The sequence below is a fragment of the Anabrus simplex genome, chromosome 10 (genome assembly GCF_040414725.1).
Source record: "Anabrus simplex isolate iqAnaSimp1 chromosome 10, ASM4041472v1, whole genome shotgun sequence".
In the NCBI taxonomy this organism is placed as follows: Eukaryota; Metazoa; Arthropoda; class Insecta; order Orthoptera; family Tettigoniidae; genus Anabrus; species Anabrus simplex.
In genome coordinates, this window is record NC_090274.1 from 110,928,554 (window position 1) to 110,945,241 (window position 16,688).

Sequence of the window (16,688 nt, forward strand, 5' to 3'; positions counted from 1 at the left end):
AAATCGCACAATTCAAAGACTAGGATAAATTATGCCGGTTCCCTGTGCAAATGCCTTATTCCTTGGATTTCTTTACTGTTTGCATTTTTATTATAGATGCTTTGTACTGGCATGGAAAGTGCCCGGCGCTCTTAAAACATTGTGACTTATCGAAGTTTCCTACGAATGACGAGGGAATAAAGTATCTCGCTTCCATGTGCATTGCAACGTACTACTATGACCCCCATCCCTCACACTACGATTTCCCGGCTGGCAATTTCTCCTTTAAAACAATAAGACTGTTTGGGCTCGCATTAAAATAAAGCAATGCAGTTTCACCGACAATGTCAGTATTGTTCGGTGCATACGAATTTATTATATTTGCCACGTTTTTTTTTCGTCAACTGTCGGCATCGCCAGTGTTCGCGGATTCTGTTTTCCCGCACACAGTGTGTTGTGTGATATTACGGCGTTCCTTAAAAGGTTGAACACACAAGAGTTCCGATTTCATTCAACTTAGCAATCATAAAATAATAATAATCATCGTATGGCCTCAGCTACCGTGTGCAGACATTTCGATTTGACGCCATCTGGCTGTCTGCTCGTCAAATTTCGACGTTCCGTTTTTACTCTAGGTCCGTTAGATGTCAGAGTAAACCGGATCTCTTTTGGGCGTCTATGGCTGAGATTTAATTAATTTTGTCGGGTAAATACCAAATGTATCACCAGAGATCTTTTACATGCCGACATCGTACGACATGGAGTGTCGAATGACTTTTTTCCGCCCTTCAAAAATCCGACTACCTCTGCTGGGTTTGAACCCGCTATCTTGGGATCCGGAGGCCGACACTACCACGGATCCACAGAGGCAGCAATCATGAAGCGCACAGCAGACCCACCGAAGTGAGTGTAAGTGCGGAAAGCTACCCCTCCATGTTCCGGAACGGGCGTTCTATGACGCGGAGCGGATATATCTTCAGTTGAAATTACTCTAACATACTATTGTTTTAAAACGTAAAGGCAGTTTCGGATTAAAAGTCTAATTTCGGTAATGGGGCCGACATTGTACTTCGAAATTACGAATTATCCGTATTTCGAATTAAACAATTGAAATAACATGCAAAACTGTATCTCACGTTTCTGGGAACGAGAGCTTCTTCGAATTAGGCGGGATTTTGAATTAACCGATTTCGAATTATCGAGGTTCTACTGTAATTAGGATTTAGACATTGTACATCTTACTTGTTTAAAATACGTGTATACCGCGTCATTGACCAAAATCAGGATGATTCATCTTTCACATGCGCATTAGCAGACTCTAGGGAATCATTACACACAGACATGACTTTCACATACCACTCAAAATTTTTTAGGTTTTAAGTAATTCATTAGTGAAAGAACATCAACCCTTTTGTCTGCACTAGCCACAAAACCTTCCCTTCCGCTCGCTGACATCTCCAGCCAAAGAACTGGCGGCAACTGAACGTGCCACTCGTGAAGCATGCTTCATGCAATAACAGCGTAGCGCATGGCACTGGTTTTAGTGAGCTGACCTCTATCGGCACCCTAGCGAACTAAGACCAAGACTAGGACCAGGTTGTAGTAAAGGGACCGGGAAATCAAAAAACGGTATTCATGCAATAACAGCGTTAGTCTACTTGCGCTGTTATTGCATCTAGCTCCTCAATTGATATTACAGTAATGTCTCCAAGATATTTATAAACTTGAAAGAAATGTCGATGCAAAGTAAGATCCTGCGAGGGAATGCACTTTTCCCCAAACCCATTCTCTAACATCACGTGGACGTAGGCCAAATTGCAGACCCACATGCTCCCTTGTAGAACTCCAAGCCAAGCTGTGCAATACCTTTTGGCAACTTTCAGACCTTTAGCCATTCTTCTGGATTGAAGATTGGCTCTGTAATCCTTGAACAGTGCTCCTGCCAAAACTAAACACTATAACTTTGCAAGTCAATTTTGAACTTCAATGGCCATGGTTGAATTATTGCAGAACTTCAAATCGTAAGAAACCATCATCTGCCAATGTTGCTCTTCTTGGGACTGATCCTTACCCTGCACCTCCTTATGGTTGTGGAAATCATGAAATGTGTGGATGCCAACACTCCAGCAATGTAATGCATGCTGCAACTATCTTCCAAGCATGTAATTCAAAGAGAATACATGTGCTTTAAACCAGAACATTACCTCCCAACCAGTGATTTTCTCACATTGCAGAAGTTTAAAACTTAAGGGGCAATAACGAAGCAGGAAAGTAACCTGGAATCGCCAAAAGGTAAGACTTCTGAAATGAAACTCCTCAACATAAATAAAACTCATTTTATTATATCACTAATAAACTCGTACGCAAAGAGAGAACATGGAAGGTCCTGCCCGACAACAGGAAATTAAAACATTTTTATAACTAAGACAATTTATTTCAACTTCTTAAATGATCTTGATGACTCATGATACACGAGTGCAACAAAACGAACATCCTCTTTTGTTGACTCTTGCAATAGTTCACAGTAATTAAATAAAACACAGTCTGGTGTTCATTTAAAAATTCACCACTTAGTTCATTTCGAATACTTCACTTTTCACCATTCGACAGTCACTTAAACACTTAATGTAAGTTCGAGAACTGTATCAAATTCTTTCCACATGGGAAATCATCAAAATCTTGCTTGTGAAATGGAATGATACACGATCTGGCGATGAAGACGATGGAGAAACACGGTACTAAACTGCTGCTGGAAAGAAAACGAGAAGATATTAATAACACGAATGTTACAGTTTGTAGACGCTTTAATGAGGGATGTTTGGGAAGGGATAGTCTCGTGCAAGTATCAGGCAGCACCAGACTAATCTACCACCATGAATCACCAACCTAACAAGTGAAATCATAAGAAAACTGAAAGAGAAAACGTTAAAGAAAGCAATGCCCTAATCCTTACAAAAGGAAATGCTATCAAGATACAACAAGAATAAAGAACTAATGTATCTATACTACAAATGCTAATAAACTCTACCAAAGTACCAATTCACCAATTACGCCAGGAAGTACAAGATTCAATTTACATGTAACTTCAATTTACCACACCAAAATACAGTTCATACATTCACCAGGCACACCATTCTCGTTTACTTCCTCTTTCACCCCACATAGGCTAACTGATGTAAAATCAAGCAAGGCAACATTTTGCAGGACGAGTAGAGCTTGAAAGAAACCGCTAATGCTGAGGACCTGAAGAAGCACAGTAATGTTTCCACCTAACTTTCATGTTGCTAGCATTTTTAAAGATTGCCAACATGTATATTGCCGTATCATCACCGTTTCTGCATACCAGATTGCAAACAACAAATATACATCCGAAGTATTGTGAGTCTATTAGAATAGTATAGAGTCTTAAGTAGCATGTTAAAAAGTTAAGAGTATTATACCTAACATTTCACATCTGATGTATTCAGGTTTTCAAAAGCAGTAAAACTATGGATAACCAAACTAAGGGGCAGAGTCAATTCAGAAAAAACTCTTACAGCACGGCAATTCCATAGACTTAAATATATTTAGACATTTCACTAAATTAAACTTCGAAAGAAAGTCTGTCTCTGCTTGCAAGCATTTAGGACACCATGCTTGGATTAGCATTGCATCAGCTGGAATGGATTTACCTTAAGTGAAGGTCCAAGTAACTGTATCTCTGTAGCAAATTGCTGGGTAAAGAGAATTTAAATTCTCATATACTGCTCTTAAAATTTAGTTTTGACTAGACTTGTTCCTGAAATTTTGACTTCACTTCTACTGCCAGAATACTGTCAGCAAAATACTAACTGCTTCAATTTTGTAAAAAGTTAACACTAGTTATTCTGCAGCCCAAAATAGCCCACATGGATCATGAAAAGTAAAATAGGGTATAAATGGGGCAATACACAGCTACTGTAACTAGACATTGCAAACAAATGGAATGTTAAGAGGGAACTTTACCAAGCCGTACACTAGAACTATGTTGCTTGCTGCAAGCAATGCTGACCAATTTAATTATTTCACAAGTTTCGGTCAAGCTGGGATAGGTTTACAGAAGTTTAGTTAATCTGAACTTAACTGCAGTGTTCTCCCTAAAACCTCCGATGGATGAACCACAGCTGCTTTTCTACAGACTGCCCTAACTAACAAGCTACATATGTGCTAGTTATATAACATTAACACAGTCATTGGGTACACCAAATTAAAACTTAAATTCTGTAAAACTGGTCATTTATATGATAAATCATTACTGTCAGGCATAATGGCAATTAAATGTTTAGCACGGCCTGCTCGATATGCAATCGATGGCTGCTTATACTGCCTGTTTATTTCATACTCCAACGCGTAACACTACTTGCAAAGAATCCACCACTAGATGGCAGCACCAAACAGCCCTAGTTATCGCAGGAATACAAGTAAGATAAGCACATAGGCAAAGCTGAAACTTCAACTAGAAAAAGAAAGGAATTTTACTTTTAAAGTAGTGGTTTCGAGGTTTAAAGCTTCATGAATTAGAGGTTTCGATGGACAAGGAAGCAAAATTAGCTTCATGGACCGTATCTCACTTCAATAGATTCACAACTAAGCATTTTTCACCTAGTAGATACAATGATTGCTTAAGGCAATTTAATGGTTAAAAGGGGTACCTGCTTCGTATATTATCAACATCATCAGCCACGTAACACTGTTGAGATGAAAAAACAGAAATTGACAAAGTAATGCCTTAGACAGTAAATCGCGGCCAGGGATACCCCAAGAGTATCCGAGTGACTGATCAATATCAATAGGGATGCATTAACCGAGGTGTGAAAATTACTCAATTACGTACTGCATTCCGTTTCTTCCTGGATTACATGCACCAAATACACACGCACACACACTAGTGCCTGTGAAGCTGTTACTAAAGTGGCACACTGACTCAGGTGGCTCACGAACATCTTCCATATGATTCTGTTTAGCCAAATATGAAAGAAGATATTGAGGGGGAAAAATTGTGAATTTTGCTTGTGTATGTTGCTAGAACTATCAGTGGACGTTAAAATACTAGATTTCACAAGTATCTTAACGGAATTCTGAACAGCCCGTGAATCAGTCATATCACTGCTTCCCTCTATGCCTGAAGCCCGAAACATGGCTTCAAATTGATCCCCTGCAAGCAGAATGATCTGAATAAAGTATGCCCCCTCATCAGGGACAAAATGGCAGTTAAAGAGCGGCCGCTCTGTAGTGGAGAAAACGAAATGTTTGCGTATCAGGCACAAACTTCTTGTAACATCATGCAGGTCCAGATGAGTTTCGAAATAAAGTTCAACTATTCAGGTAGCAGCAGCCTTCCTATTGCAAAACCAGGTATAAACTTATTTCACGAGTATTTTGGGACCAGGAAATTACTTTTCTGTGTTCTGAAAATTATATCTTAGCCCACAGTGAGCAGGTAATAAAATAATATTGCATCATACAAACTCCCAGGCATCAGTTACGCTGGAAGATACAGGAATAGGGCAGTGGGCCGCAGATATTCAGTGTTTGAATGTAACCTGCGCTACTACGGTAGCAAAAGAGCACTTCAAGCGACCAAGTTTAACATTTTGCGGACAGAAAGGCAGCTAGTTTCCAAAAGTAGAGTATTAATGTGATTAAATATCAGATTTTGTCACAACGAAAAGCAGTATTTTAAAGGATGAAAAATAGCTGCTGCATGTGGAATCAATCTCTGATTTGAAGGTTAGCCAAGACTTGATTACTTTTATGAAGAGAAATTGACTTTCCCTCCAAAGAATTTTATGCCTAAAAAAGCCAAATTATTTCAATGACAAATAAATATATTTTCATCGCTTAGTCACTGAGAAGAGTCAAGTGAAGGAATATTTGCTCTCCGGAACAGGAACCGCAGGCCAGACACCATTCACTTTCCATGACACAGTCGAACCGATAAGGGGACAGTGTTTGCGTACCCACTACCAGAAGCGAAAAACATACTGCAATCCTTGCTGAAACAGGTGATGGCAGAAAGCTTGCACCTTACCTTTTTTAAACTAAAAACAATGCCCAAAGTAAAATTTCTGCAAGCGATCTACGTTCGTATCCAAGGAAAAGGGTGGACAGACCACTCCTACGTACAAGATTTAGTTACGAACGGTTTGAAGAAATCTATCGAGGTCCCTCCTCCGATGCCCTGCCCCTTCCTGTTGGACAGTCATCTTTTTTTTGCCGCAATGTCATTATTATGCACTTACATGAATGGTACTTTTACGAGTTCATGCTTATTTCACTTCATATTGCCAGATTGTAACTGGAAGAATATTTTCCAGCGTCGATACTTCAAACCCACGTGTCCCAACTTACCTGACGTACCCTACTTCATTTTTCACAAAAGTCAGAATTTCACGCCGAATGACTAACCAATTGTACGTATATTTGATGTACCTTCGGAATGTAAACGAATTGTAAATATTTTTTATATATCTGACGTCTGAAGTTTTCAACTGTATATATAAAAAAAGTGTTAATTACGAGAAAATACGATAAGTACATTTGTTGACTAACACAGCATGCAATGTGGAAGAAACATCAATCACTTCACTGTTCACTTCATGGCAATAAGTGATTAGCAATAGTTTTCTATAACATTGAGATCTGAACGCAGGGATTCAAGTGCTATCAAGAGCCAGACAATTACGGGAAAATTTGATCCGAGTTAAAGTTGGTCATCTCCAAACTATGGAAAATGCCTGAAATACATCCACACCGATCAATGCCTTTTAAATCAACCCACCTAACACCCACTATACATAAATTAAGATCGTGCACACAGCAGTTTTAGCGTACTTCACCTGCAAAGCTGACTAGTGTACTGAAAAATGATAAAGCAATTTCAAAAGCACAGAAGCAAATGATATGAATTTAAAAGCTACAACCCACCTTAATAACTTGCACATGCAGTGTCTAGCGCTTCCCATAACTGATTCATAGCAACCTTAAGCATGGCTGCACACAGATTTACATTAACATCCTATCAACCCACCTAAGCAAATATTTTCTAGCTAACTGTACCATGAATTAGGTAGAACGAATAATTGCAGAAACTGCTGTGCAAGAAAAAATGATGCCAAAAAACCTTTCTAAATAAAGCCTAAAGATAGGGAATCATCCTATTTAGCCTAGTCCTCAAATCTACCCAATTACAACATTGTCACTGGCTCTCAATATATAAAACCAGAATTATCACACTAGAAGAGAATTATTAAAGAACGCTCAGTGTTCATCATTAATGCAACTTTTCTGGGGAGACAACTGGAAGATTCCCAGCCATCATTGCCATCAAGTTCTTACCTACCCATGAATATTTTACAAGATTAGTCACAAATAATATACAATGAATTTGTTCGTTTAAAGCATGCATCAAAATTAAGAACCCTACACAAAGGAAAAAACACCACCATGCATGATGCATTATTAAATTACTTACCAAGACAAACACAAGACATGAAATTGTGAGAGCGAGCGACTTAATACGGCTGATGTCTCTGTGCCTGGCGGGTCCCACCCCTCTGCTTTCCACCACCACTGTAACCACCTGTGCTGCCTGCAACATTCAAACCCCAGCTGTTAGCTTTTCACCCCCATTGAACAAAAATAAGTGCCAAAAAATAATGAGGGCATTTTGCCTGGTTTAAGAGCTTGAAGAAAATCCCTTTGCATTAAAACAGTAAAACCCTACCAGATGGACATGGATATTTATGGAATTAGGTGTTTTATAACAAGGATAACTGCACGAACACAATTATCGGTATATCCTTTACAAAAGCTAGGCAAAACAGACTTTCAAATAGAGCACATTCAATACAGAATTACAGGTGGCATAACATACCTCAATAATATGGGATGAAAAGCACAAGACACAGAACAGGAAGGGTTTATCTAATAGGGTTTTACTGTAATTTCAAAAACTATAGTGAGAAAAAATTTACAGTAGCTAACAGTGTGTTTGAAGATGCATGGCAATTTTTTTCTTTTTGTGTTACCCTGCACACTGTATGAGACAGCATTTCTTCAAAGCTCAAACCTAGACAAGACAACCCCCAACAAGAAATTCTCACACCGTGTGCATAAAATTCCTGGACTTTAAATGACAACCTCACAGAAAAACTGCAATAGATTAACATGTAATACTTCCAGATAGAGATGTTCCTTACACAACCTGAGGTGATGAATGGACCACAAATAAAAACTATTTCTGTCCAAGTGGACTGTACAATTCAGTACATAAATCTAAAGAGTAACTTAAATGCTAAACTCTGATTCAGAGTATGCTACAGTTTTACTAATTCAAAGAAACCATAAGGTAAACTATTTTATTACATTTAAAAACCTGCATCAAGCAATACCAAACTTTGGTACACATTGAGAATGCCACAATGAAACACTACAAATGCTTACAATTAGGATACCTTGCAAACATTCCACGCCCTTCCTGCCACCATATTAAGCGAACATCCATGCCAGGTGTAATCAATTACAGCCAAACTGAGAATTATATTTGCTCCGCAATAAATGAAGGATATCAAGTAAATAATAGCATAGGACAAAACAGCCCAGGCAAGAAGTGAATCCACAGGATGGCTCCCCATCATGAAGTTTCTTCACTGGGCTCAGTATAATAAGAGAATTCCAGCTTGGTATATATATATATTTTAAACAAGTACAAAGTATGCAGTCCGCACAATTCTGCAACTAATTGAAAAAAGTCAGGGAATGGAATGGAAGTCATCACAAAAGAATCTAGCAGATCCAACTTAGTGGTGCAAGATTGATAACTATTCACAAAAAACTAATATAGATCATGAAGAACTCTTGTATCTGGCATACTGGGCTAGTTTCAATGGACATCTTCAGGAATAGCATTTTCTGGAGCAAGTGTGGTGACCAACACATTGCACGCAAATTTTCTAAAATAAATCGCATCTCTCTAAACTGAAGACGTTAGTCTCACACTAAACTTCAGACTGCTAATGAGGACGTTGAGTACATGTCTGGATTGAAATTCATTATATGCACTTCTGGAAGATAAATGAACTAATCAACACACTCCCAATAGAAGACAAAGTGGAAAGTAAACGAAGAACAGATTCCCACAATATTATAATAAACTGCATATTATGACGGAAGTCTGCAGACATTTTTGAATGATCACCCTACTCTATTACCTCGCAAAAGGAAGTGCATATTTAACTACAGGAAGGAAAGCAAAGGAGGAAAATTAAATCAACCATAAAATAAGGTATTACATTCTGGTGTAAACTCAAATCTTACATAGTGTGGAGTTCATATTCCACAATGAATGTCTATTCAATTGTATTCACTAAGACAAATTGACCAAAACAAATTTCAGCTACCGTTCCATACATTCAATAGCACAGGTGCATACTTACTAGACAACACCAGTTATAAAGAAGGAACTATTAACCTAAAATATCAATAAATATTACTGAATATTACCCATATCAAGATCTAAAGACAACATGGAACACCTCCAGATTTGAGCCAGCACAGTTATGACAATGCCGTACAATTCACAATGCATGCTACTCAAAGCTGCACTAGGAAAACTTGCAGGTACCTCAAAATATAGCACCAGTAATCAAAGATGACACGTTAATGCGTGTTTATATAATGCAAGCTCAAATCTAGGGATCAGAAGGCTAAACATTCACACCACAATCCGCAAATTCCCGAGGTGCAGCATATAGTGTGGTGATCCCACAAGTCTATTCTGATCTACCCAAAAGTGCCTAATGAAATTTACTCTCGCACCGATGCTGGAAGAACTTTCTAGGCCATGCAGCAACATGCAAGAGTAGTGTTAACACACATTAAGCATGTCTGTTAGTATCCCACATGTTAAATCAACCTCAGCATTGCAAACCATTCATCCAGTCAGCAGTTCCTTAACCCAAACAAAATCAAGCATTAAACAGAAAATACAAGCACACATTTCAGGAAGCGACGGGATGGGAAAAAATGAACTTCAATATAAGCCGAGAACTAGGTTCTAAAGATTTCAGACAACTTAACTGGAGAAATCGAACAGCTAGTGTTAACAAAAATTGTTACTGAAAGCTAGAACAGACGAAAAATAAAACACCAAATCAGACTAATGAAAGGGTAAGGGGAGTCCAAAATTCAAACAATTAAGAAACATTTAGGGTTATACCTTTCCCACGGCCACCACCTCTTCCACCACTGTATCCGCCATCATAACTATTTCCATAGCTTCCATAGTCTAGAGTAAAAAGATGCAAACATTTGTCAAGACACTTGCCAGCTACAGACAAATTAGCTGATAGCCAGTAAATACATAATTCCCGATTCCTACATCAGATTCAAAATACTGAGTAGCATTTGACCTCGGTTCTATCATCAGAGTGGATAGAAACAAAGCACAATATTTATAGCAAACTTTACAGCTCTCCCAAAAGGTATGTAATATGGGAAAAGAAATTGAAAAGCAACATTAAGCACAGTATTATCTTCTCAAGATGAAAGGATTGCACAAACAAAGTTGCATCAATTGATAAAAGTAGCATTCTAGAACCAGGCATGAAAATTATTCTGTAATCATGGGAAGGCAATTTTTTCATCTGGTAGCAAAGGTTATGGCGAAGTATAAACTAGGCAGAAGGGAATGGTCTACTTTTCCCTTCAGCACAGATTTCCAAGCATGCATTTGTTCCCAAGAACCAAACAAATATCCTGCTGCACAGACTATTGTGGTTTTCTGCAGTTCCCATGCCACTACCATTCTCATCCCAGCAAAGTCATTCCTACTCTCCCACCATTCCTCTCCATGAAACTTCCAAATCCAACAAATTCTGGCAGTTTCCTAGTAAATTTCACCAAATACCCTCTTACCACCAGATTAAATACCTCTTGGTAAATCTTCTGAAGTACCACTTAGGGCCAGTATTATAATGAAAGTTTAAACTGAAGATCCGAGTTAAAATGTAACTTGAGTTTAAACCAATGCCGAGTCTAATGGCCGGCCTAAGTCAAACGGAGGTGAAGAAGGAAATATATGATCATGGTAGCAGTGACTTGCGAGAAAAGGTGACTATCAACGTTTTGTTTACTTCTTGTAAGGAAAATGGTGGATAAAAAACCCTAATACTATTTAAAAACTGTTTCAATCCATATATGAAATCCTATTTAAAAACTACGAAAGTGATTTGCCCTTGTTCGAAAAACAGCCTGTGGTCGTTCAATAATTGAAACCACCTCTTCATCACTTAGTATTTCTTCAAACACCTCAAAAATATAGAGATCGTTTCATTCTGCCATGTTACAAGGTTATGTATTCTCTTCAGTTTAAACGGTAGATGAGTAGCAGTAAAATTAATCTCTAAACTAAATCGTTTAAGTTTTATAATATGCAACTAACAGATAAACTAAAGTTTAAACTAAACCAACAATTTCGATTATAATACCGGCCCTTAGATCTAGTCAATGCCTTAATGTAAACTGCCAACATTACAACAATCTACTCAACTGTTCTTATAGTATGTCTACCCACGTAATCTATGCAACATAATCCACAAACAAAAAACACAAAGCCAGATTTTAAAGACCTGATTATGATTAGCATTTAAAATATTTTTGTTTGGCACTGAACTGAGCAAGAGCCTGCTTCGAATAATCAATATTTTACACCTCAATTTGCAACCTGAGGAACATTTATTTTTAAAAAAGTTGTGTTTTCAGTCATCTGAACATGTTTAGGATAAAATTTTCGGTTTTTATAGCAACTGACCAGGGTTTCTAGTCAAAGCTACGGAGGATATGAGTGCACCTCAGAACGACTTCAAGCAGTTCCAAGAGCCGAAGTCTCACTGAAACAGCCACAAATCCCTTTCAAACCTGTACCAACATACTAAAAATAATTTTCAGTGTTCACATTCCTCACTGCCAAAACCTTAACCGTATGGTACTGCTTTCCACTAACTAACGGAAGAATTTCATATTAGTTTTAAATTAGGAAAGAATATTGGTTATCTAAACCATACTAGTTATGTGATCAGTTAAGAATTTACACAAATTCACTTCCATTCCAAGACTACATTTGTTGCAGCAAGAGGGAGATTTTTTTGTAAAAATTTGTTGCAAACTGACTAGCAACAAAAAGCCAATACCTGCTTTCTATTGACCCCTGAAGAGGGACATTACAATAACCCAGTGTTTTATTTCCAGCCTACTCTCAATGCTGAGTACAGTATTGTATGAATTTTGCTACAATTACCAAACTATCCTAAACACAACTGCACACCAACATCGGAAACTACTTTAGCACCCCGCCCTACCCCATGCGTTCACGTTTCTGCGTACCATCGCAAATTACATCGTTAACATCAGTACCGGCCGTAGTACCACTGTCACACCTTGAATTACACTAGCCAACATGATTCTTCAGTAAAATAGAAAATATGTAATTCTAATGGAAATCGCTGCCCTCAACCCTTACGCAATGTTTATGATGGACTGAAAGCGGTTTCCTTTCCAAGATAAGTCCAAAAGTATTATACTCCAGAAGATGAACTATTTTGTACGGATGTTTCAAATCCTCTACGTCAATTGGGAGAGGAAAAGTATGATCCTAGTGGCATGGGTGGCAAATTTGCGGTGATTTGAAGATCATTGGGATTGTTGCCGAGACAACAAAAAGGCTATAGAAAATTTCAGTTTCCTATGCGAATGGGATAGCAGGGCAGGGGATAAACATTGGGGTACAGTGAATTGGCCAGAAAGGAAAAAACTACAACCATGATCCAAAAAGGTCTTGAATGTAAGTCTTATTTACCGTGAAAAAATTCTACTTCCACCCTTGCACATCAAATTAGGATTGATGAAACAGTATGTCAAGGCATTAGATACAAGTAGCCTATGCTTCCAATATTTATTCACTAAATTTTCCTCATTATCAGGCGCAAAAGTTAAAAGGCGTATGTGATGGACCACAGATTCGTAAACTGATGAAGAGTAAAAATTTAACAGACACTATGACCAAAATTAAGAGGCATGGAACGCATTCGATGACGTGACTAAATTCTTTGGCAACATTAAGGACCCTCAATACAAAGAAATTGTAAGGAAAATGTTGGGAAAGTATAAGGAACTGTTGTAATAAGAGCCTTTAAGCTTCATTTACTAGCTTCACATCTGGATTATTTCCCTCCAAACTTAGGAGCTGTCAGTGAACAAGGGGAAAAGTTTCGTCAGGATCTCAAAGATGCACGACGCTATCAGGGACATTGGGATGTGAATATCATGGCCGACTGCACGAGACGACCCTTCTAGAGATCATTCAAGAACTTCAAAAACCCAGAAATTCCACAGAAAACTGGAAAAGACTGAGGTGTGAATCTAACCTGCACATAATGTAAACAAAACAATGTATGTTCAACCATGTAATTTTTATTCAAGGTACGGTTATCTTAATTTAAAAGCAACCATACAACCGAAACTAAATATGCGCTTTATGTTTCAGTTTCACAAATTTCAATATACATTAAAATATAATACAAACCATCTACTTACTAACAAAGCAGCATTTATATGCATGCAAAATATGATTACCTTTGCAAGCTGAAATTTACATTAATACATCACATTTAACCCTTCACTATGGACGTGAAGTCAACATGACCGCGTGAACACGTGCCACACCTCGCTTATCGCCCTGCCAGTATATTTGCTTGCAGTATCCTATTTTAAGATGACCTCTCCACTGTATTTATCTTATGTCATAAATAACCGTGCAGCTGCGATAAGAAGCTGATGAGTTTCGTAGCGGCCTGGGTGACAGCCAACAATTGGTTCACCTCAGTGGAGCTTGTTCAGGAGCTGAGGAAAAGGGGACTCCCTTCTGTTGGGACAGTAAGAAAGAACAAGGAAATTCCAACTAACTTCTTGCCTTCTAAGCAGAGAAAGGTTAGTTCCTCTGTGTATGGCTTCACGAAAGACATCTCTTCTCTCACACGTTCCGAAAAGAAAGCTGTTTTGTTAGTATCCTCTATGCACCATGGGAAAGCAACTGCTGCGGACACGGGGAAGGAAGAGATGATTCAGTTTTATAATTCTACGAAGTCTGGAGTAGATACTTAGGATCAGATGTCAGCCAACTACTACACAGGTAGAACAACAAGACGGTGGCCGATGGCAGTCTTCTTCCGTATCATCGATATTGCAGCTGTGAATGCGAATATCTTGCATCAGTCCTATCGCGAGAGCCCCCAAATGACCAGGCAACATTTTCTAAAAGAACTTGCTGCTCAACTCACTAGGTCACACATAAGATTATCAAATCCCAGGATCCCAAGAGATATTCGAGGCGCTATCTCTAGAATTTTGAGCATCCCTGCTGAGCGTATCAACATTTCCGAGGAGAAGCTTGAAAAACGGATAACTTGTGAAAAACATTACAAGTGCTACAGATGTGAAAAACCAGTATGCTTGGAGTGTACAAGGAAGATCTGCTTCAAATGTGTTGAGTGAGAGTAACATTGAGGGCCAAGTTCAGTGCTTGCAATTTCCACCCCAATAAGAGATCAGTCTAATGCGTCAATTTTCAGTGCAGTGGTTATCAAACATCTTTAATACCCAAGTTAGGGTCAATTTTTGTTGATAGTGTAAAGGATATGCGTGTGTTTAAATGGAACAGTGTAGTCTGAATAACGAAAATTGCTGTGACTGCAATCTGAAGGTATGAGGGTTATACAAATTAACAAATGGAAAATATTTTTGTGGTTTTGGGTTCAGTGAAATTATTCAAATAAAAGCAGCTAGCAATTTATCTCATTAACCGTCCCTTCCGTAGTCAAATTAATTTTCATGCGGTCTCAGTGACCTCACGTCCATGTTGATGTCACTGAAAATGTACGTCAATATTTAAGGGTTAATCAATACTAAGTATCAACAATTTTACATAAGAACAAAATAACATTTTGTAAAATTACCACTAAACCAGACGTGATACGCCAAAAGTCAACTTTTCTCCATTTCCGCTTAGACATTCATAAACCCACCTATTTTCGTTTTTACCGCACAAAAAAGGTTTTTTTCAGGCTAGTGTTATCAATTGGGTTCGCATGAGGCAGTCCTAAGTTCATGCAACTTAAAACACTAAGTGTAACCAACATCCAGATAATTCAAAGCCAAAACCATGCCCCTACACAATTACCCCGCTAATATTTTTCAAGGGACTCAATGAATACGGATGTAAACGGGGGAAGTATATCGTGGGAATCCACTTACAGATAAAAACTATCTGGAAGAAGACAACATTACACAAATGTGTATTAATAATTTGTAGAGCATTTGTCTTATTCATAATTACAGTAATTCGCTCAAGAGCCCCGTGTCAACAGTTGGACACCACACTGCCTTGGGTAATTCTGGTCATCCACCGACCACTAGAATGGTACCAGTAGGTATTCAAAATATTGCGTAATATAGCATATTTAATATGATTAGGTTTCTTAGAATGGCTATAGAATTATTGAACATAATATGCAATAAATTTTATTCCTCCAGATCGGGATAAATAATGGAATAGTCGGGAGGCGGGAAAACTGTTGAAAATCTGGAGTCTCCCGCCTAAATCAGTCGAGTTGATAGGTAAGCATACGTAAAATGCATGTATACACAAAAATGAAGTAAATCCATATCATTTTTGTCAACATATCCCCTTTCCTTCTCCCCTGCAGAAAAGGTGTTGCCCTAATACAAACGCAGCCATGTGCAAAAACTTGTCCCTCCTGCAAGTTAAAACTTGCAAAGGTTATAGCAGGATCTCTAAACTGTTCCGCCAAACAAGCCTCATTAAATAAAAAGATTACTACAGACCTATTTCCATTGTTAGTAGTTTTAACCACCATTAGTCTTTCACTCCCAAGTGGAGAGCAATAAAGAAAATATTGTACTTCATTAAAAACAATCCTATGAGGAATAATTACCTAAATAAGGTACATTAAATTGCTAAAAAATGCTATTTGAATTTTTCAATACTTAATGCAAGAAAGTTCCAAGTGCTTTCAAACTGTAAAACAGAGTTGGTTTCCAACAGCAAAACTCATTTTCCTTTAAACAGTGGTCCAGTATCTGTGATGTGCTATCCCTCCTGTTCAGTGGACTTAATTCTCTTCAAGAATTAAGAATACTAATAAATTGTTAATATCTATATAAAAATGATACCAACCCTGGAATAAACCTCGTAACAGCTGTAAATGGCAGCAACAAGGAGACTTGTTTGAAGCTATACTGCTGTATAAAAACTAAAAATTGTAGGTATAGAATAATCCATACTAAGAAAAAAAACATTTTTAGAAGTACCAGAAGGAAGTTTCCTACAAAGATGGGTACATCATTTCCAGTCATAATGAATATACTAAAAGAAATAAGCTAGAGTTTCCCACAGATTGCAACTTAAGTATTTGCAGTGTAGGAGTAGCTTCTAGTTCTTAGATGCAGCTTTTCTCCTACTCATAATACGGTGAAACTTCGTTAGGGACACTGAAAAAGAACTTAGTAACGAACATACAAAAAAACTATCCCACAGGGATATGGAAAGACTAGAAATATTTTCAGACATGAGGGCATTTGATATAGATGTTGATTACCATACAGAATCTGAAATA

The 16,688-nt window shown here is 38.0% G+C and overlaps 1 protein-coding gene across 10 annotated transcripts in view; it reads right to left on the bottom strand.

Moving 5' to 3' along the window:
• Window positions 1-2,301: 2,301 nt before the first annotated feature.
• The window catches only part of sqd (RNA-binding protein squid), a 69,753-nt gene continuing 55,366 nt past the window's right edge, over window positions 2,302-16,688 (bottom strand). For 2 of the 10 annotated variants that reach the window (XM_067154670.2, XM_067154668.1), the window contains exons 9-11: window positions 10,217-10,285; window positions 7,472-7,588; window positions 2,302-2,728 (exon numbers count right to left, since the gene is read on the bottom strand). In XM_067154670.2, coding sequence (XP_067010771.1) covers window positions 7,512-7,588; window positions 10,217-10,285 — 146 coding nt within the window. In that variant the 3' untranslated portion in view covers window positions 2,302-2,728; window positions 7,472-7,511. Of the gene's footprint in view, window positions 2,729-7,471; window positions 7,589-10,084; window positions 10,123-10,216; window positions 10,286-16,688 lie in introns of those variants that run through there. The other 8 variants (XM_067154669.1, XM_067154675.2, XM_067154674.2 and 5 more) reach the window with 8 other exon arrangements.